We start from the raw sequence: 23489 nt of genomic DNA on the forward strand, positions 1-23489 counted from the left end.
CCCCTTAACTTTAAACCTAGATTTTGGGAAAAAAGTAAAAAATAAATAATAGAAAGCAATTGAATAAAGTCTTTATTTCTGGGGAACAATCTAAAAAACTGAACTGAAAAAGTCTTTGGAAAGTGAACAACCCCTTAAGGTGACCGCTTTATAGTTGTCTGTCAGCAGGTTGCATTTAGGGGTCATCTTTTTTAAAACCACATCTGATTGGTCGCTATGGTTTACTAGACATTTGTTCAGACCCAGCTGAACCTCGGTTACAGTCAGTAATTTTAAAGGAGGCCATAGACGTAACAATTCATTTCTCAACACAAGTGTAGAGCTGAATCGTCAGATATACGGGCAAAAGCAATAGAATTCTACCTGTACCTGACGATGCAGCACTAACAGTGCGCAAGGTTCGGGTGACTTCAAAGGCGCCTGATCAGAATTTTTCCCCTTGGCCGATCAACGAGCCGACCAATATCCAAATCTTCTGCTGATACTGGTCAGCTCATCTCGCACCATATACACACCGAATATTGTATGAAAATTTGTTTCATACAATAATATCTGTGCGTGTATGGCCACCTTAAGACCATGTTATATATGTCTACTCTAATCTGGCCCAGCTCTTTGGAGCAGAGCCTACTTGCCTCCGGTTGTGTTTCCATATAACAGTTCCTTTGTGTGTTTTATTGCCGACTGTACAGCGCTGCAGTATATGTTGGAACTGACTCAAATAAATGATGAAATCTCTCATCAATCTGTAAATGTTGCCAAACAAAAAACCATTATGGGAGGGTTCTTGGATTGATTAAGGTCCATGGGAAATATCCTGACGTTTACAGTAAAGGTGGCCATTTATTTTTGAAAGGTTGTGTTAAATCAAAAAGTAAACAAAGAGACAGACGAATTGTGCAACCAATACAACAAACACGACAAAAGGCTCCAAACATATCGGCAACCATTGATGGATGAATCTTTTTTTTAAAACAATAGGGTCATTGAAAAGATTGTTTGCATGGCCAACTTTGTCTGGTTCTTTCCAACCACAGAATCTGGAAAAGGATAATTATGGAAACCACCAGGGGATAATTTAAAAGTGAAGTGATTGTAATTCTAATCATCTTTCCAATATGCATTAATAGGGTATTGTCATTTGTTTGATAGGACAATATCTAAATTGAAACGGTGCCCCTTCCCTGCCCAGTTCCTTCTTTACCTCTTAAATCATTTTGTGTTCCATTAAATGGAAACTACACTCAAACTAAATAATTTTGCCAGTGTGTGTAAATATTTTCTGCATTTACCAACTTACTTTGTGTTTCTTTTCCAGTCTCGGTTGTCACTGATGGAAAGGTTAATGCCAAGTTGGGGTCGGACATTAAGTTGTTCTGCAAAGTGAAAACCCTGGAATTGATATCCCAAGTCACTTGGCAGAGGAAGTTGTCGCCCGACAATGAGAATTTCCTAACTTACAGCAAAGGAGAGGAACCCCTGCACCTGACTCCGTTTGGAAAGAGAGTGAGATTTCTGGGCAATGGGGATCTTGGAGGCTCCATACTGATACCCAATGTAACCCTGACTGATGAGGGCACCTACCTCTGTATCTACACAACATTTCCTAGTGGGACAAATGAAGGGGAGATTAAATTATTCATCTGGGGTAAGAAACATTGAATCTTCTATAGTTTTCTGCTTTCATGGGAGAAAATAAAGAAGAGTTATTAGAGAGAGAACTTGGAGTAATGTGAGTCTTGCTGAACTCTGGGCCTAAATCAATGTATGAGAAGCAGGGGATCTCATTTGTTTATGTTTATGCTCTTTTATTTTAATTCTCAGTAAACTAGTGGCCATGTGTACATTGTTTATGCTCAAACACAAGTCAGTTACCTGGAAAGCTATCCTTAATACATTCTCTTGATAGAAAACTAGTTTGGGAGCCGTGGGCATCCCTTAAGATGCAAAGAAAGGAGGAGTTATATTAGGGTGATGGTACATGTGGCATATTCTCCACCAGCAGCGTGAGATTGATGGAGTTTTATTTCTAAAGAATTTGTACTGGCAGGTACAATATATGGAGTGCTTTTAAGTTATTGGTTGGGTTCATTATGTATAAGTGGTACAGCGATTGTATCTCTATAATGAGGATGTATACAGTTGAATGCAATAGTTTGTATAGTATATTACTTTTTTTTTTTTTTTTATAAATCATTTCCTTTTTCTCTGTAATAATAAAACAGTAGCTTGTACTTGATCCAGACTATAATTAATCCTTATTGCAAGCAAAATCAGCCTATTGGGGTTATTTAATGGTTACATGATTTTCTAATAGACTTAAGGTATAAAGATCCACATTACAGAAATATCCGTTATAACCCCATGTCCCGAGCATTCTGTATAACAGGTCCCATATCTGTACTTAAGATTGTTTTATGGTATTTGCTGGATAATGAGACTTTCTGAACACCTATTATAAAAAAAATATTGTACCCCTTCATTTAAACTGCACAAGCTTTGTGCTGATAGACCTGTACGCCATATTTTGGTGAGCTTATACCACTTTGGAAGGTTTTTGGTGTTGGTTGGCAATAGCAATAGTGGCCACTGCCATCTTATATGTCTTATTTTCCATTTTGGACACTAGAGTTTGGAACAACTCTCATCAGTTGTATCAGTGATTGTTCAGATCATTTAGTAACCCCACGCACAGTCCAGTTTGGTGAGACCAAGTGTTTGGAAGTGGCCACGGTTGTAACTACAGAGGAAGTAGACCCTGTGGCTGCAGGGGGCCCAGGAGGTATAGGGGCCCCATGAGGCCCTAATTCATAAACAATTTAAATAAATATTGTTAACACAAGTCAACCTCTAAACATTTTGAGGTCCTGAAAAATAATTTGCTGTGGGGCCCAGTAATATCTAGTTACTCTACTGTATAAGTGTTTGGTAAAGCTGAGGAATGTTATGAAGTCAGAGGTGAGTGTATTTGCACACTGCAGTTAGAGCTGTAGTTTGTTATTCACTGCTAACAGTGGTGGAACTACCGGGGGTGTAGAAGGTGCAGCGGCACCTGGGTCCATGCCCCTGCACCCCCGATGGGGTCCGCGACCCAGCAGAGAAGAAGTAAAGTTGTATCCAATCCAGATCACGGGTTATTCATGGGGCGCTCATCCGACGGGGCACTGCACGTGAAATCATCTGCGGCACGCTGCGCGTGATGTCATCGCCTGCAAGCTGCGTGTGACATCATCGGCCGCACACCACTTTTCCGATGAAACAACAGGAGAAGGCCAGTATCTCTTTAATCGCCAGTTATTAAAGTAGTGAAGCAAGCTCTACAGTCCAGCAAAGTCATGCTTCTGAAGTGCCATTAGCGTGGCCCCGTTGTGGGTAAGCAAGTCCTGTTAGCAAGTAATAATCATTTGGCTAAAGTTCCTGTAATGAGCCGAGCAAATCTAATGAGCACCTGTCAAACCTACCCCATTATGGGATCTGATCAGGCACCAAGTACGTTGGGGGCGCTCATTAAATGGGTTGACTCAAATGCCACCCAGGGGATGGGCAGACAGGCCATAGAGTTCATTTATTTCAATACAATGTAAATCTCCCTCCCATTCAGTAACCATGAAGGGGCATCGATAGCTAAGAGTAGACAGGGTGCAAGAATTGGTACAATAAATGCAGCAATTTACCCAGAATTCTAGCATCACAGTGCCCGCTGCAAAAAGTGTGTGTATGCTGCTAGGCATAAGGGGTACATATTAATTGGTATTTGAAAATGACACATACTGCATATATGACACATACATGTTTCCCATTCCCCCAATAAGAAAACTTGAAGAAATAGAAAAAAAAATAACCATTCCCATCACATTAGATGAGCTGTTGTATGTTTTTTGATGGACCTACAACCCCTTGGTTTTATACATGAAATTGTCACGTGCCATCATGCTATGAATTCTGGGGGTATTTTACATAGATTTGCCACTGCATTCATTCTGCTTAGTGTTTTATGAGCATTATAAATGAAATTGCATCAGTGGCTTTTTTCAGAACACTGAGATACTTAACTTTAGAAAGAGCTAAAAAAGATGCTTAGCTATCTATATATTCAAAGTGGACATGGTCTAACTTCAGAAGTAACAGCCCCTAAGTTTGCTCACAGTCTGTACAGAGAGATCCCATAAAACTATGGCAGCATAGGTATTCCCTGTACTAAGCACAATTCAGCAGGAACAGTCCCTAAGTTTGCTCATAGTCTGTACAGAGAGATCCCATAAAACTATGGCAGCATAGGTATTCCTCTGTACTAAGCACAATTCAGCAGGAACAGCCCCTAAGTTTGCTCATAGTCTGTACAGAGAGATCCCATAAAACTATGGAGCATTGGTATTCCTCTGTACTAAGCACAATTCAGCAGGAACAGCCCCTAAGTTTGCTCATAGTCTGTACAGAGAGATCCCATAAAACTATGGCAGCATAGGTATTCCTCTGTACTAAGCACAATTCAGCAGGAACAGCCCCTAAGTTTGCTCATAGTCTGTACAGAGAGATCCCATAAAACTATGGAGCATTGGTATTCCTCTGTACTAAGCACAATTCAGCAGGAACAGCCCCTAAGTTTGCTCATAGTCTGTACAGAGAGATCCCATAAAACTATGGAGCATTGGTATTCCTCTGTACTAAGCACAATTCAGCAGGGGTAGTTAGGTTTGGTGCGCTGAGTAGATATTACGTCCCAATTTATCTAGATGAAATAAAGGTGTATATAGTGTAATACAGTTTGTTTTAGGATGGTATCAGCTAATAAGATCTACTCACAGAATTTCGATGTATAGATTGCAACGAAAAAATGTGTCTGGTTCTGAGCAGATAATGCAGTCATTCCTCAGAGTACCTGTAATAGATAGCTGCTCTAGTGTAATACGGGCGGAATTCTCAAGAGGTGCTTAAAAGCGGTTGTACTCACCGAATAGCAGTTTAAAGGAGAGCGTATCTATGGAGGGAGGATGTCACCTTCTCCTGCCGATCGTTCACGTTATTTTCGGCGATCGCTAGATGGAACCGCTTCTCAGACCCGTGCTGGCAGTTCAGGTATCGTGCGCTCCAGGCCTTACCGCGTGTGTTGAGACGCTGAGGTTTTCTTTCGGTGCGCTGCTGACGGATCCTTCCACGGTTCTATTCGGTCTTCAACAGAGAGATCCCATAAAACTATGGAGCATTGGTATTCCCTGTACTAAGCACAATTCAGCAGGAACAGTCCCCTAAGTTTGCTCATAGTCTGTACAGAGAGATCCCATAAAACTATGGAGCATTGGTATTCTCCTGTACTAAGCACAATTCAGCAGGAACAGTCCCTAAGTTTGCTCATAGTCTGTACAGAGAGATCCCATAAAACTATGGCAGCATAGGTATTCCTCTGTACTAAGCACAATTCAGCAGGAACAGTCCCTAAGTTTGCTCATAGTCTGTACAGAGAGATCCCATAAAACTATGGCACATAGGTATTCCCCTGTACTAAGCACAATTCAGCAGGAACAGTCCCCTCGGTCTGAAAAAAATGCATTGCTTTTCCCTAATTTTATATCCTGTTTTACCTAATTTTACACCATTTATTTATTATCTTTGTTATGGCGTTCCCCAAAATGTCTGGCAGTTCTCTGTAAATGTTGTTAGTGAACTTAAGAGATCTAAGATATTTGCCATGGTTCTGTATGTAAATATTTCATTCCAATTAGTTTGTGCCTAAAGTCATGCACCAATTCAACTATTGCTCTAGGTTGTGCATGTAATGTAACAGGCAGAGAGGCCTTGCACATGCCCCCCATAGTGTAACATTAAATGGGTGGTTCACCTTCAGGTTAACTTTTAGTATGTTATAGAATGGTAAATTCTAACCAAATTTTCAATTGGTCTTCATTTTTTTATTTTAATATTTATTTATTTCTCTCCTTCTGAGTCTTTCCAGGTTTCAAATGGGGGTCACTGACCCCATCTAAACAACATTGACTTGTAAGGCTATCAAATAAACCCAATAGGCTGGTTTTGCTTCCAATAAGGATTAATTATTAGTTGGGATCAAGTGCAAACTACTGTTTTATTATTACACAGAAAAAGGAAATCATTTTTAAAAAGTTGAATTATTTGACTACACAAAAGCCATGTATATTTCGAAAATTATATCCTTATAAACGGTGAGTTCTGATGTCATCAGTTATAAACGGTGAGTTCTGATGTCATTACTGTCACATGACTCACTGAAACATGTGTATTATAATAAATAAAGTTCCCCAGTTGCAAAATATGAGGAAATTAGAAGTTACCTCGGAGTTTCATGACCTGTAAAAACTCCCCGGTAATTTATAATATCCTTATAATTTACAAGAGGGGGTACTTTATTCACTATATAATGAAGTCTATGGGAGACTGTTCCAGTCCAATGCACGGGCAGGAGGGGGGGGGTCGGTGTCGCGTAGGGGGGGCCAGTAGTAAATTTATGTACCAGGGCCCTTAGAGTTCTAGTTACACTACTGACTGCTTATTACTCTGCTTGCGCAAAAATGATTCATTTGTACAGATAATGCAACTTTTCCATAAGAATTGTGCCTATCGCGATACATTAACACAAGGTTTATTTACTTATGATCATAAACATGCCAATCTCGTCTTTGTTTCCTATAGCCAACCCCTTCCTGCCATATAATTACAGCAGAAGAATAGAATAAATATTTGCTCTCTTAGATCCACCTGAAGGCCCAGCCTGGAGGACAGTTAGCGTGAGATTTTAGTTGACTCATTTGCATTCTTTTAGAACTATGGCTGCTTGATGGATAAAAGTTGTGAGTTAGGGGGAGCCCTGATGGAGGCCGGACCTCTAAGTGTTGAGACTTGAACTGATGAAGTCTAACAAGCAATGATTTGTGGAAAAAGTGACATCTGTACTAGAGCAAAAATATATATCGCTTAAATTTTATGCTATTTATATAAGACTCACCTCTTTTACAAAAATGAGTATTTTTGTAACAGGTCTTACATGATTAGGAGCAACACACACACATACATATATACATACGCCACCAGATCTTTTCTTTTGTGTTAGAGCAAACAATATGTTCCTGTTACATTATACTGGTGTGTGTGACTGTTGTTTATTTCCCATCTAAGCCTTTGTTCCTTTATTATGAGCCTTTCGTCTCATTGTCTGCTGTACAGCCGCTCCTTTTTGTTTTGTCCCTGCCCAGCCCCAGGCCTTTTGGCATTGCACTATAGTTCAGGTGGCAGTCGAATATATGAAAAGCTTCTCTTTTAGAAAAAGGCACCAGTAAGTAAGTGATTAATGAGTGGGTGGTATTTGGACCACTTCTAATAGCAGTCACATAAGACAAAAGAAACTAGTCATTGCAGGAGCTCAATGCTCAACCAATATGAGAGATTCTGCTCTTGATGTTCTTCAGTATTTTATATTCAACAGTGTCCAAGGTCTCTGGTGGGAGTTGGCCATTGAAGTAGGACAATGGGAAATTGGGAGCTCTTAAAGTTACTATTTGTACTATGGTATACAGTAAGGCAGTCACGTCCAGATATAAAACACCTCATGTGTTACATGCTCACTCTTTCATTGTTCTGTTTGATTGAGTCTCATGATATAAATGCCAGTGGTTTGAAGATGGAAAGGAAGAAGAGAAACGTAAGAATAAAAATCACCCTCCGCCTATGGTTTTGCTCTACATATCCATAGGCGGAGGGTGATTTTTATTCTTACGTTTCTCTTTTTCCTTTCCACCTTTCCTCAATGTACTACCTTCAGTTCTTTGTTCTCGTCTTATACATTTGCCAGCTTTTCCATGCATTCCTATGCCTTCTTCCATTTACCACAACTTTCTCCCATTACATTTTCTTCTTTCATTTAACACATTTGTCTGCCCTTTATCTTCTCTACTTCTTCACTGACCTTACGTTGCAAAGTCTGTAGGTGATGGGGTTGTGCTGGTGGCAGCCTTTCAGTTGCTGCAGTCATTAGTCATTTTTATAATCAGTGGTGTGGGGGGCAGACGAGCAGATTCGGGGAGATTTAGTCGCCTGGCGACTAATCGCCTCTTCTGCGTGGCGACAATCTCCCCGAACTGCCTTCTGTCGGCCTTCCGTCTGCTTGAATGAAGAATCGCCTGCGCTAACTCACTCGCGGCGCTTAGATTTCCGAAGTCGCCCGAAGTTTCCACCCTGATCGCTGTTTTAAAAGTTGCGCTCCTCGTCACGGGGCCTGCCCACTCTCTCTGAGTTTCATCACAGTCTCACCAGATTAGACAGTCCACTTCTCACCTGGAGCGTCCCTGTAGCTGTGACTAAATTAAATGTGTGATGGCTAGTGATGGGCGAATTTATTCGCCAGGTGCGAATTCGCAGCGAATTTGCACGTTTCGCCGCCAGCGAATAAATTTGCAAAATGCCCGCGAAAATTCGCAGCAAAAATTCGCCGGCGTCAAATTTTTTTTCCCGAAAAAACGGACACCGGCGCCAAAAACGGGCGCCGGCGTCACGAACGGGCACCGGCATAGAAAAAACGGGTGCCGGCGTCAAATCGAGACGCCGGCGTCAAATTCGCCCATCACTAGTGATGGCAAATAATCTTTGTTCCAAAACATTTTATCCTACAAACGTTTCACGGTCTGGAACATGTGGCTGGGACAAAATGAGAGTTATCCAGTTGAGTTAAAAGGAGTAATGTGTGATTGGACAACAGTGATACTTATATTTTAAAGCTGTCATTCTATGTAACTACTTCTGGAACAGAAACTGCAAAATCATGTGAAAATGAAGATGCAACTGTGGAAATAAACATGGGCACATTTTCTTCAAGGCTTGGGGAGGTCAGGTAGGTTTGGGGAGGCTTAGTCTCTCCAAGCCCTAATGAAAATCTGCCCATGAGCAAAACCCCTTACTGGAAAGGGTGAGTTGGAAAAATTCACTGGCCCAGGAATAGTGAATCACTGTCCAATGACAATGAGCAGCGTCGCTTGCACAAACATGATCCACGTGGAAGATCCTATGGGCGTCATTTTTTAGGCGAAACAAGGCGAAAAAATTCGCCCATCCCTAATAACGAAACTTTTATGTGTTTCAACATAATAAAAGACTTCGCATAAGACATTTCACCACATTCTCATTATCTGCCTTTTAGTGCAGCTTTTCATTTAGTTAATTAGCAGTAATGGGTTTTGAGAGGTTGCAAGGTTGATGGACGGCTGCCGGTTTGTTAATAATAAACTCTGAAGGCAAATGACGTGTGCATGGACTTTCATAAACTTGCCAACAGTTTGAAAGCCATGAAACATTAGACTGATGCTGTATTTCTTGTTCAATGTAGTGGGTTCATTATCCATTATACCTATGGGGGGGCTGTAGGGTTTCCTGGGAAATTGAACATCCTGAGACACACGTTGTGTAAGAACTGAGCATTTTGTGATTGAGCAGCCCATGAAGTATAGTTCTATATAGAGAAAGCAAAGGAACTTGACATCCATCTTTGGTTAAAGCCATTGGAGGATCAAAAGGGCCATGATGCCACCAGTGAGGTGGAAACTGGATTCTACTTTACTTTCTATGGACAATATACAATAAGTCACAGTGTGGCACTCAAATTCATGTTCTGTTTAGCGTTGCCACCCGGCCCGTATTTTACTGGCCTATCGGTAAAACACATGCCAGGGCCAGGGCTGGTATAGATTTACAAGCAATGTAGCTGCCGGTAATTTGTAATACCATTAACAAAAGCCCTTGGCCCTCCGGCGGAAACATACCTTTTCTTCGTCTTCTGCACCTCTTACGATGTGGCCCTGCCCCTTTTGCCTCACAACCCCCTGCAGCTCCGCCCCTTTTTACATCACGGCCCGCCCACTTAGTTACCGCCCCTCACCACTGCCCAGTAATTTTTTTTAAAAAAGGTAGATCTGTTGGATGGTACTGAAAGAGGGATGTTTTCTATTGTTCTATTGGGTCTCATGGTACAATTGAAAGGCAAAATATATCAAGCTATGATGAGTTATAACTTGTATAGACTAATTGTTCCTAACAGTGGCATGTGGCGAGTCAATACCTTTTGTATTTATGTTATAAACAGCACAACCCACAACAAATCCCATTCCATTGCCCTGGCAGCTACAACAGGTCATTTCAGGAAGGAGTTGGTTGTCTTTTTAGTGAGACAATTCAAGGCAACTGAAGTTAATACTCTTAGTATAGTTAATATACTGAGTTATTTACTAGTTAATCCAGATCTGGTCCCATTGCATTCTGAAGCAAATATGAGACAGCAACTTAGGGATTTCAACATGGTCATTTTTTAACAAAATTTTAAACATTTGATGTTCTTTTTTACTGCTATTTCATTGTATAATTGACATCAACTCTGTAGGGCTCATTTATAAACAATAGGCAAATCTGTACCTGGGCAGTAACCCATAGCAATGATCAGTGACTGACTTGGCTGTTTTGTTCCTCAAATTATACATTCTCACCCGTACTATAAGCACAAGGATTTATAGTGGTCAGGTTCTCATCTGTTTCACTGATGAAATAAACAGAGCAGAGGAGTATGAGATGCCACTAGTTTGGACTGGCCCTCAGGGACACCAGGAAAACTCCGGATGGGCCCAGGTGTCTGTGAGCCTCTTGCTTCTAAACAATTGACCTATTTCATGATCATTCCCTATTTCTTTATTGCAATACAGAGGCTTAGTAATGGAAGAATAGAGAATAGTATAGTATGTTGAGAAAAGACACTAAAAGAATAAAGAAGTTGAGTGAGGAGATGAGGAAGCCTAAGATTTTCTGGTGGGCCCTTGGCATCCCAGTCCGACACTGGATGCCACACACTTCCGCTCATTAAGCTGAACTCTGTATAGTGATATATGGGCTGCCCTCAACCTACAGGGTCCACAGAGTGGTCAGGTTTTGGGCAAAAATACTTCTAAAAGTGACCATAGATATTACAATCTTTATTGGAAAAGATCTTTCCAAGAAAGATCATTCGTTTCAACACACACGTGTAGAGCTGAGTCATCAGATATACAGGTAGAAACAACAGAATTATACCTGTATCTGACGATTCAGCAGTAACAATGGCCGATGTTCAGGCGTTCAAAGGAACCCGATCAAAGTTTTCCGTCCAGCCTGATCGACGAGCCTACCAGTATCCAAGTCCTCTGCCGATATAGGTCGACTCTTCTCCCACCATACACACACCGAATATCGTACGAAAATTAGTTTCATACGATATTATCTGTGCGTCTATGGCCACCTTTCGGGTAGATAAAAGCCAAAGCTGCTTCCCACTTGTGATGTCTCCACCCATATCTCCCTTCCTGTTCTTTGACTCCAACATAGAACCTGCCCCATTGTGATGTTATCAGAGTGGGTAACATTGGACATGTCTCGCTTGAGTATAAAATAAGGTGTACACGAGGTCTTAAAGTGAACCAGTTGTCTCTGAGAGATTAGAATACAACTTGTTCTTTGAACCCTTAACTATTATAGCATTAGATAACAGATATTTATTCAGGACTATCTCTTTTTATTCATTTTCAGTGGAGCCATCAGTGGAAGTGCAGCTAAACCCAGTTCTGTTGGGACCAAATCCGGCTGTTATTGCTGAATGTGTAGCCTTTGCCTCCAAACCCGCGGCTAATATCAGCTGGAATACATATGGTCTCCTCTACACGTCAAAGGAAATTCCAACACAACATCCTAATGGGACAGTGACAATAAGGAGTCAGCTATGGATGGTGCCTTCTCCTGGACTTAATGGGCATCAGGCTACTTGTCTGGTTTCTCTGCTGGACCAAAATTTTGAGAAATATGTAAATTTCAGCATTACAAACATTCACTGTAAGTAAAAATTCCATGACTTTTGACCTAACTATTTAAATTCTCCATTTAAGCAGGCAGTGGTCGTACAGTTGTCCGCTCTATTTTACACTGGAAAGGTGTTGGCAGTTAGAAGTGACAATTGGTTAGACTGTTTGTTACAGGCCCCACCCTCTACTCATTATTCTACTTGAATACGTTGGTGAAACGTCCTTACGTTACAAATACATTCTGTGTATATCACAGTCAGTTCGTTTTTCCCCTTTAAAGTTAATAATTCACATAAAAGAGGAACTTCAATGTTCCTCAAGCTTGAAATGATCTAAGGGAATATCACCTTTAGAATTTATTATTTGTATTTGTCACCCTGTAATTGTATCACTGGCGAAGAGAAGAAAGAAATGAGTTGGAGCCAGTGAGTCTGAATAAAACTGCATGCAATAAAGATTTGTGACTGCCTCCAATGCTGCAATAATGTATGGGACCTGTTATCCAGAATGCTCACCTGGGGCTTTCCGGATAATGGATATTTTTGTTTGATCTTCATACATTAAGTCTGCTAGTAAATCAGGTAAATATTAAATAAACCCAATAGGCTGGTTTTGCTTCGAATGCAGATTAATTATATCTTAGTTTGGATCAAGTACATGCTACTGTTGTATTATTGCAAAGAAAGTAGTATAAGAAATAGGAAACATTTTTATAAAAATTGGATTATTTGGCTAAAATGGAGTCTACGGGAGACAGCCTTATTCCGTAATTCGGAGCAGTCTGGATAATGGGTTGCCGGATAACTGATCCCATACCTGTATTTTATTCCTGTTGTAAAAAGGAAGTCACTGAGGAGGTTTGTTAAACAGGTCATAGATTTTTGGGTTGAAATGATTCCTTATAATAATGTTAAAAAGTTAAACTGTCCGTTTCCCCTTTTTTTTGGCTCCATCACCCGTTTGTCAGCTGTTGTATGTAGCTCGCTTGCAGCTGTCAAATACTTTTATAGTTTTATAACGTACTAGATACAGGGATATTGTTGTAGTGGAAACAAAACAAACCTGCTCATTTGCATGTTTCTATCTAGATTGCAAGCTCACGTGAACACAGGACCTCTCTCTCTATTTAAAGGGATACTGTCATTGGGAAAAACATTTTTTTCAAAATGAATCAGTTAATATTGCTGCTCCAGCAGAATTTTGCACTAAAATCCGTTTCTCAAAAGAGCAAACAGATTTTTTTATATTCAATTTTGAAATCTGACATGGGGCTAGACATTTTGTCAATTTCCCAGCTGCCCCAAGTCATTTGACTTGTGCTCTGATAAACTTCAATCACTCTTTACTGCTGTACTGCAAGTTGGAGTGATATCACTCCCCCTCCCTTTTCCCCCCCAGCAGCCAAACAAAAGAACAATGGGAAGGTAACCAGATAGCAGCTCCCTAACACAAGATAACAGCTGCCTGGTAGATCTAAGAACAACACTCAATAGTAAAAACCCATGTCCCACAGAGACACATTCAGTTACATTGAGAAGGAAAACAGCAGCCTGCCAGAAAGCATTTCTCTCCTAAAGTGCAGGCACAAGTCACATGACCAGGGGCAGCTGGGAAATTGACAATATGTCTAGCCCCATGTCAGATTTTAAAATTGAATATAAAAAAATCTCTTTGCTCTTTTGAGAAATGGATTTCAGTGCAGAATTCTGCTGGAGTAGCACTATTAACTGATTCATTTTGAATTTTTTTTTTCCCATGACAGTATCTCTTTAAGGCTAAGGGCAATGTCACATAAGTAGATTAGTAAATGTTTTCCCACTGGCGATAATGTGAATGGCTGAAGGTTAAACGTATTCTGTAGTCGACCAGAAGTTGCCTCAAGAGGAGAAACGTTAATACAAAATGTGGCAGCTTCTCATCAGGTCTCATTGAATTTCTGTAAAAGCCTTTTTTATTTATAGAGCAGCCTTTGTGAGACGCAGAAGGTCCATATTTCCATAGACAAAAGCTTGTTTGTTATGCTCTCATTTAGATGCGCCTCAGGCTGTGCATATCAAAGTGCACAGAGAAGAGAGAGACCCTCTGTATATTGAATGTTTAGCAGGTGGCAACCCTCCCCTTACATATACATGGAATAGGTAAGTGATCCAATGAAATGAGATCATGTGTCTGTGAGGTCTTTGTGCCAGAATGATGTACAGTATGTAAGTCGTCTGTCATATGAGATTGTTCATAGTCTGTACAGAGAGATCCCATAAAACTAAGGCAGCATAGGTATTCCCTGTACTAAGCACAATTCAGCAGGAACAGTCCCCTAAGTTTGCTCATAGTCTGTACAGAGAGATCCCATAAAACTAAGGCAGCATAGGTATTCCCTGTACTAAGCACAATTCAGCAGGAACAGCCCCTTAGTTTGCTCATAGTCTGTACAGAGAGATCCCATAAACGGAGATACTATAGATGTGCTGCTCTGTTAGGGTTGTACAACTGTTTCACGGAATGTATATATGTTAGAATAGATGATCAATTGTAAAGAAGCGATTATCTCTCTTTATTTACCTGTTTCTTTGTTTTCCCAACAGGGAGAATGGATCCATTCCTAATGATGTGGCCCAGGTAATGGGGAACACTCTGCATTTTTCCAGAGGGAATACAGATTATAATGGCCTGTATGTCTGTGAGGCCACAAACAGTATTGGGAGAAACTCACACTCAGTCTATTTATATAAATACTCAGGTAAGTGTGCAGAGAACACTGTATATTTGGAGATTGTCAAGCAGTTTGGTGAACACCAAGCGAACTCCCAACTGTATTGCTTCCTCACCCCTTTAAAAGGATTGTTCACCTTCCAACACTTTTTTCCATTCAGTTTTTTTTCAGATAGATCATCAGAAATAAATAAATAAATAAATTTTTGCAATTTCATTCTAATTTCTATGTGTGACTGTTTTACTAATATTGAAGTGTAAAGTGTAATTTTTTAAAAATTATAAAGCAGCTCTGGATGAGGGGGTCGCCGACCCTGTAAACTGTTCTAAATTGATACATTTAGTTAATACATTTCCTAACTTTGTCCCTGCTGAGCAGAATCTCTGGGTTACATTACAGGCAGCTGTTAGACTTGATACAATAGTTGCTAATACTCCAGAGATGCTGCGGAGAAATGTATCAACTAAATGTTGTAAAATTGTGACAGTTCAGAGTCTGCACCTGAATTACTGAGCTGCCAGACTCAAACACTAGAGACACGAACATTCAACTTTAAATTTAGATTTTGGAAAAACGCTAAAAAATAAATAAGTGAAAGCAATTGAATAAAGTCTTTATTTCTGGGGAAAAATCTGAAAACAATTGAACTAGAAAAAGTGTTTGGAAGGTGAACAACCCCTTTATGACTGAATGCATGTAATTAAAGAAACCGTTCAGTATAAAAATAAAAACTGGGTAAATAGATAGGCTGTGCAAAATAAAAAATGTTCTAATATAGTTAGTTAGGCAAAAATGTAATGTATAAAGGCTGGAGTGACTGGATGTGTAACATAATAGCCAGAACACTACTTCCTGCTTTTCAGCTCTCTAACTCTGAGTTAGTCAGTGACTATAAGGGGGGCCACATGGGTCATAACTGTTCAGTGAGTTTGTAATTGATCCTCAGCATTCAGCTCAGATTCAAAAGCAACAGTTATGACCCATATGCCCCTCCTCAAGTCACTGATTGGTTACTGCCTGGTAACCAATCTGTGGAAAGCAAGAGAGCGGAAAAGCAGGAAGTAGTGTTCTGGCTATTATGTTACACATCCAGTCACTCCAGCCTTTATACATTACATTTTTGCCTAACTAACTATATTAAAAACATGTTCTATTTTGCATCTATTTACCTCGTTTTTATCTTTATACTGAACAATTCCTTTAAAAGGCTGCAGCAGGTAATTTAGAAGCATGTTGCCAACTGCAGGTATTTCTGTGCTGCTGTCTAATCATATCATATCACTGCTGTCCAATCATATTCCAGGCTTTCCTCCTATTCACACATGCAGTTCATCCGCTCCGGCTCATTTCTACTGACTACAAGTTGTATGGAGCCAGTACCTGTAAATGAACCCGTATGAGCTTTTTCTTTTATTTGTAGAAATGCTTCATTAGCAGAATTGGATACTTAGCAGTCACTGTACAATAATTCACCCTACTGAAGGCCCCTTTCTAACAATAGATAAATGGAACCAGTTCTTCTAAATATATTGTATGTGTATATCTATTTATTTAAGTGGAAGTAATGCAATTTGTTTCTTGTTAAAGTTGGATTCGTTGTTTGCAGTTTATTACGCATAACTGAATTTGATGCCAACCCGAGGCATTCTGAGTGTTTACTCAAGTCACATAGAAAGTCATAGGGCCATAAAACTGCCTGCGGGCTACTTACAGTTAACTGGAAGTGGCCCATTCCCATCCATCATAAGTTCTGTGTGTTTACCTGAATTATACAGGATTGTGTATTTTACAGTATCTGGATCTACACACCTTCCAACTGTCCTTTTATACTTGGGGTATATTTTGGAAAACTTGGGGAGAGATCTGAGAACTGGAACTTGATCTTGCTCTAGAGATTATGTCTGCATAGTGATTAAGTTAAAAGGGCTTATTTACTAAATGGGCAATGTGGGAAAGTCAAGTGCAAAGTGGCCTTTTCATTTGCTGACAATGCACTTTGCACCCCCATATATGCAATTTAAGAAGCTAAACAAAACCATAAGTGCTCCAGCCCCACTCTTATTAATAATTCAACAATTCCATAATTCAGCAGATTTTAACAAAAACGAAAGTGCTACTATTACGCTCACCAAATTAATTACATGGTTTGGGTGCTCATGCCCTGAACCCTCTGCTCGAAACAATCACTCCGTGTATTTCAATAAAGTTGGTCACTCACAGCTCCCATTTGGTGGTCCGGGTGCAGGGTCCTGAACCCGCAGCAAGGGGAGTCCTCAATCAATGGATACAACATACAGCACGCACTTCACACAACTCCAGGCAGCGGTAACAGTTCAAACACCTTTATATCACAGACTCATATCTTATCCCAATGCGTTTTGTGCAATTCCACGAGTAGTCCTAGATGACTACTTGTGGGATCACTCGAAACGTGTCAGGGTTAAGATATGAGTCTGTGAAATAGAGATGTTTGAACTGTTACCGCTGCCTGGAGGTCTGTGAAGTGCATTCCATATGTTGACCTCTTATATGCACCCACCTCTGAGAGGCACAAATACATCGAATTACTTGCAAGTGTGTGCAAATTGCATTGCCTGTGGGAATCCATATACATACCCCTTATGGGTTCACCATTCTACTGGGAGAAGCCAGAATGTTTATTGGGAGCAAAGCATAGTGTGCGAAAACACTTTAATAATTCTGTATTATTGCATTGTGCATGGGACCGCTGTGTTGGGTCAAAGTAGAGCACAAACACCTGCACCTCTGAGGACTACAGTGCAGCCTGCATTTGGCAGTGGGAGCTAAGAATGTAGCAGGGTTCAAAGTGAAAAAAACTGAGGTTTGCTCTTATGTTTTATACTTTAGACCCTACACTGTGGTGTTGCAAATGAGCCCTTTAGCCTGTTGATATTAAGAAAGGATCACTTTTAAAGGACTCCTGGTACCCTGCTTTAATTTGTTTACATGCAAGTGTACAATATAGTGTAATAAAAGGGGTTGTTCACCTTTAAATCAACTGTTAGTATGATGCAGAGAGTGATATTGTGAGACAATTTGCATTTGGTTTTCATTTTTTTTATTAATTGTGGTTTTTGAGTTATTTAGATTTTTATTCAGCAGCTCTCCTGTTTGTAATGGCAGCAGTCTGGTTACTAGGGTCCAGATTACCCTAGCAACCGTGCACTGATTTGAATAAGAGACTGGAATATGAATAGGAGAGGCCTGAATAGAAACAGAAGTAATAAAAAGTAGCAATAATGATAAATCTGTAGCGTTACAGAGCATTTGTTTTTAGATGGGGTCAGAAGAGTCAGAAGATAAACTATTAAAAAAACAAAATGAAGACTAATTGAAAAGTTGCATTGAATTGGTCATTCTATAACATACCAAAAGTTGACATGAAGATGATCCACCCCTTTAATAATAGTAACTGCAACCAATCAGCAGATGTGACAAGTAATATTTGCTCAGTCAATCTCACCTGTGGATTTAAAGAAAACTTGAGACTTGCACAGAGTGAATTTTTGCCTCTTTTCCCTGACTTCACTGTAAACAGAATATCATCCAAATACAGGTAAGGGATCCAGTGTCGGACTGGCCCACCGGAATACCAGGAAAACTCCTGGTGGGCTCAGGTGTCAGTGGGCCTATTGCTGCTAAATATTTGGCTCATTTCATGGTCATTCTTTATTTCTATGAGCACAAAAAGGCTAAATAGATGGAATAATAGATTATAGTATTATAGTATGTAAAGAAAAGAGTCTAGGAGAATAGAGGTTGAGTGAGGAGAGGAAGAATAATAGTACTGAGAGTGGGCCCCTGGTCTAAGGTTTTTGGGTGGGCCCCAGGTGTCCCAGTCCGACACTGAAGGGATCTGTTATCCTGAAACTCGTTATCCAGAAAGCTCCAAATTACAGGAAGGCTGTCTCCCATAGACTCCATTTTAATCAAATAATGTTTTGGTGATTTTAAAAGGCCAAACAGGAGGCAGCAACATTATATGTGTATCTGGTCTACTGCGAATTGTATAAACTCCCTCTGCTCTTGAAAGCTTGAAGTAGGCCTCTGTATTTATTCTCCAATCTCCGACTGGCACTGCCTGAATTATTCAAGCCAACAACTCCATTGTCATTGTCCTTGTAAATGTCCTTGTGTGCAAGGAAGGACACAATGTGGATATTTCTGACAACATTGCACTTTCCCTGTATTGTCTCTGTGAAGAACATTAGCCTTACAAAGTCTTACATGGGGCTTCTATTTATGTAACTGCAGTAAGTCTAATCCCCCTGGTGAATCTCAGTAGAAATACAGCAGTTGTTCCATTTACAGGTGCTGCTTGCCGAGGAAATGAAGGCGCATATATTGCAGCAATCGTTGTCCAAAGTGTAATAATTATTGGAATGGCTGTGTACTGCTACTTGATGAAGAGCAACCAGATGGAAAGAATATGTAAGAGTAGGTGAGACTTTACCTTTATAAATATGGGTTGCAGGTGCTGTCTGTACATGTCTTTCATTTTTCATAAAGCTAAGGGAGGTGGGTCCTCCACCAGAGGAGAAATACCTCCTGCTATTCAACTCCCTTACGTCTGTCTGTCACTGTGCACTCTCACAGACTTCAGCAGTTAAACCACAGCACAGTGACAGGCGGATACAAGTGAACGTGGGAGGCAGAGGCAATATTGGGACGTTAGTGCTGCTTCTCCACCAGTGAAGGATCTATTACTTGTGTCTTCAGCCCAAGGTTATTTACATACCAGACAGATTAATTACTGCCTGAGAAAATCCTGCCCCTACTGCTTCTTTAAGGTGATTATGGAAACCAACTCTCATTGCTGGTTCAGGCAGTTTTTGGCACCAGTAGAGAACATTAGCCTGAAGGTAATGTACATTAACGTTTTTTCGTTCATTTTTATATATAAACTAAAATCAGGATATTTTTAGAACAAGTGCTCATCTTCTCTTCTTTAGACACTGATACTGTTGCCTTGAGGGGGGGGGGTCATACACGGGCAGATTTCTTTGTGTGAAACGACTGATTTTAGCACAATCCGATAAAATAGTTTCCTTATCATTACATTGATGGGGTGCAAATTATTATATTGTTCCGTCAAAATCTTCCCAACAGGCAATCGGACAGGTTTAAAAACCTGAGACGGCGAAATTGGTCGGTGGATGGTACAGTCAGATAATAATTACTAAACAATCGTTCATTGCGCATGTCTTTTGTGAAAGTAAACAAAGGGACAGACAGTAATTGGTTAATATATGTGAGATCCTGCAGACTACATGACAAAGATATGACCAAAGCATACCTCCCAACATTTCGGAAATAGAAAGAGGGAGCAGAGCATGGCGAAGTTTTTTGTTCACGCCCATTTTTGTGGCCACACCCCCCTAATTCCCATGTTCATTTTACAAAATTTGGCAGGTTATGAAAGCTATTACAGTTTAACTAATGAAGGTTAATTGCCCTTTAAGCTGCAAGTCACAGTTTCTCCAAGAGACCTGCTTCTCTTAAATTGTTACAATTATTTCTTTGCTTATCTTAAATTGTTACAAAAGTATCTAAGTGCACCTGCCACGTATTCTAGGCTCTCTGCCAAAAGCCAATTAAGTTTTAGAAATGTTGTATCTTTTTCTGGCTGTTCAGTGCAAGAGATCAAAGCAAAAGTCGGGACATTTCAGTAAAAAACGTCGGGACTGCGGGTTGAGCTGTCCAAATCAGGACAGTTGGGAGGTATGCCAAAGTCTATGTGACCATGCCTATTTAGACCATATCGTAGATCGTAATTAATAAGTGTATGGCCAACTTAAGACAAAGCAATCTGTTCTCTTTGGAGCTGTTCCCAGGGAAAAGAAACCTAAAGAACTGTATTTGTCTTACAGGGAAAGGTAAAACACCCCGTGTGTGCCAGAATCAGGATGTAACTGAAAGTGTTGGACTTCAAGAGTGCACCTGACTGGGTCCGAATCTTCTGAACCTTGGGTTAGTAATTATCTAATTCAGTTGTCCGTGTACTGACTAATGTTGGAACACGTTCTCATCATGGTCACAGCACAGGGTTCCAGATGAGCTGCCTCTGCGCATGAGTTACAACAGTGATTGTCACTAGGATCAGCCCCACTGGCCACAAAGAAGAAGATATAACATACATTGCTACTGTTACTGGCCACAATACAGTGACTGCTTCAAGGACCTGTAAACTCAAAAAATAAATTGATGTAAGCTTACTCGAGGTGCTTCTCTGAGCACTGGTCAAAGTTTGCATTCATTTTCTACTTTTAGTGGTTTCTGAGATATTTGCAGTTTTAGACCGTTAATAACAGGCTTTGAGTTTAATGTGAATCAGTAACCCTAGTGTTGACTATATACAGGATAGACAGGTTACAGACACACAGCCTTCTTTATGCTGGATTAAAAACACTGATGCAGGTCTCTCTTCCCTGTATGTGTGCAAATTGCAGGAATCCACGTGTCAAAAGTATTTAAAACTTTTACTTTTGGATTTAATGTGCTTTGGGGTTTTTTTTTCCTTTTTTTAATTTTAAATGTTCTTCTTTGTTTATTTAGGTCTTCAGTTTATGTCCTATAACTAACTGCGGCTCCAACACTCATCATTTCAACAAATGCCTTACCTGACCAATGAAGCTTCTCAGAGAGGATTCCTCTACACCCGTCTCCCAACTCAAAAAATACCTGAAGGTGGAATGATTAGGAGTGAGACATAAGTGGGAGAGATGTTTCTAGGCACAGGCCCAGGTCAGGTTTAGCAGCATTCGGGCACTGACTGGCAACCAGGGACATATGAATGAGGACAGAAGCTAAAGACTTGTCTGTATATTGGCAGAGCAAAGAGAATGGGCAGCCTGAGAGCAGTCAGCAAAAAGGTCAAAACTGTATATGATATATGATATGTCTCCAAGGTGCAGTAAATGTTAAAGGAACATCTAAAAGATGTTAATTTATAATGTACTGTTGTCCTGCACTGGTAATAAAAAATTGTTGTTTTCAGAAAGACTACTATAGTTTATATAAATAAGCCGCTATGTAGCCTTGGGGGCAGCCATTCAAGCCCAGGATACACAGTAGATAACAGATAAGTACTACTATAGTTTATATAAACAAGCCGCTATGTAGCCTTGGGGGCAGCCATTCAAGCACAGGATACACAGTAGATAACAGATAAGTACTACTATAGTTTATATAAACAAGCTGCTGTGTAGCCATGGGGGCAGCCATTCAAGCACAGGATACACAGTAGATAACAGATAAGTACTACTATAGTTTATATAAACAAGCTGCTGTGTAGCCATGGGGGCAGCCATTCAAGCACAGGATACACAGTAGATAACAGATAAGTACTACAATACAACAGGAAGCTGTGCCTTTTCTCCTTTTTCAAACTCATGGCTGCACAGAAGCTTGTTTATATAAACTATAGTAGTACTTATCTGTTATCTACTGTGTATCCTGTGCTTGAATGGCTGCCCCCATGGCTACACAGCAGCTTGTTTATATAAACTATAGTAGTACTTATCTGTTATCTACTGTGTATCCTGTGCTTGAATGGCTGCCCCCATGGCTACACAGCAGCTTGTTTATATAAACTATAGTAGTACTTATCTGTTATCTACTGTGTATCCTGTGCTTGAATGGCTGCCCCCATGGCTACACAGCAGCTTGTTTATATAAACTATAGTAGTGTTTCTGAAGCAAACACATTGTTTTACCACTGCGGGGCAACACTATATTATATTTTAATTACTTTAAAACACTTTCCTTTTTTGATGTTACTGTTCCTTTAAAGAGCCTTTCAGGTGTATTTTAGGACAGTCCAGAAATAAATTCATAATGTAGGACAAATCCAAGGCAGTGGTCTTTGACTGCAATTTAATTTATTGAAGGAATGGATATACCCTGTGGGACAAGCCATTAATTGCAATCGATGAACTACAAAAACATCTTAATTATTTGGATTAGCCCTTCATGTAGGACAGTGACTCTACAAGACATAAAACAAGGCAGGGCTGCTGTATTGCAGAAAACAGTATGCTGTATCAGGGCTGCCATCAGTAGAGCACAGGGGGCCCAGTTGCTTTCAGGTTTTAAGGGGGCCCAACACTGCTGCTGTTCTTTTATTTGCCAGGCTCCCCTGGAGTCACTGAAGTAAGTTAGAAAACATTTTTTAAAATCCTTTTTTTTTTTACATTTACAGGAACTGTAACACAATTTTTTTTTACATTCAAAGTATCATTTCTAAATATCTTTATTTGCAAATATACCATAGAAAATTTCAAAAGAAGAAAACTAAACTTACTACTGATTTATTCAGCTCAGGCAGTAGATCTCTCCCAGCTCTCCTAGCATACTTCTGGTCAGCTCCCCTTCCCTCTCTCCATACAGGCTCAACCAGCACCCCCTTCTAAAAGTTATAGAGGCTCAGCTGGAGAGTAGAAATGCTCTGTCTCCCATCCCTCTCTGCTGCACCATCCCATAAATTGCTCAGATAAAGGATTCCCGAAGTTCCCAAAGAATGCTGTTAATTAATTTACGGATTAAACCGGAAGTCAAGTAGTCGCTTTTTCAAGCTTTGCCCAATGAATCAGTGGTAGCCTAATTTATTAAAAAAACACTTATAACTGTGCAATTTTAATATGATACATGTCTTAATAAAAGTATTTAGAAGGTAAATATTTGAAGTGGAAATTTTGTGTTACTGTTCCTTTAAGGGGGGTCTGGCTAACAATTTCTTTTTTTACTTGTGGGAGGGGACCACTGCCCAGCAATGGTTTTTTTTTATATATAGTTTTTTTTGACCAAGGGATTAAACCAAGTGGCTCATATTTGAACACTAGAAATGCAGACACATTATAAAACAAAGTGCAATTTAGTTATAGTAGGTACCTGCCTAAAGATAATTGATAGAGACCCATGGATAG

At 40.0% G+C, this 23489-nt stretch overlaps 1 protein-coding gene across 2 annotated transcripts in view; it reads left to right on the top strand.

The window, feature by feature from the left end:
- The window catches only part of nectin1l2.2.L (nectin cell adhesion molecule 1 like 2 gene 2 L homeolog), a 23768-nt gene extending 2200 nt beyond the window's left edge, over positions 1 to 21568 (top strand). Inside the window, exons 2-8 of one of the 2 annotated variants that reach the window (XR_005965267.1) lie at positions 1319 to 1648; positions 11566 to 11865; positions 13867 to 13972; positions 14417 to 14571; positions 18877 to 19006; positions 20436 to 20535; positions 21121 to 21568. Coding sequence is in view for 1 of the 2 variants with exons in the window: in XM_041581431.1 (XP_041437365.1) it covers positions 1319 to 1648; positions 11566 to 11865; positions 13867 to 13972; positions 14417 to 14571; positions 18877 to 19002; positions 20436 to 20509 (1091 nt within the window). In the remaining variant the exon portion in view is untranslated. The remainder of the gene's footprint in view (positions 1 to 1318; positions 1649 to 11565; positions 11866 to 13866; positions 13973 to 14416; positions 14572 to 18876; positions 19007 to 20435; positions 20536 to 21120) is intronic. The other variant, XM_041581431.1, reaches the window with a different exon arrangement.
- Positions 21569 to 23489: the final 1921 nt, after the last annotated feature.

This window comes from Xenopus laevis, chromosome 2L (assembly GCF_017654675.1).
Source record: "Xenopus laevis strain J_2021 chromosome 2L, Xenopus_laevis_v10.1, whole genome shotgun sequence".
NCBI classification, from domain to species: domain Eukaryota; kingdom Metazoa; phylum Chordata; class Amphibia; order Anura; family Pipidae; genus Xenopus; species Xenopus laevis.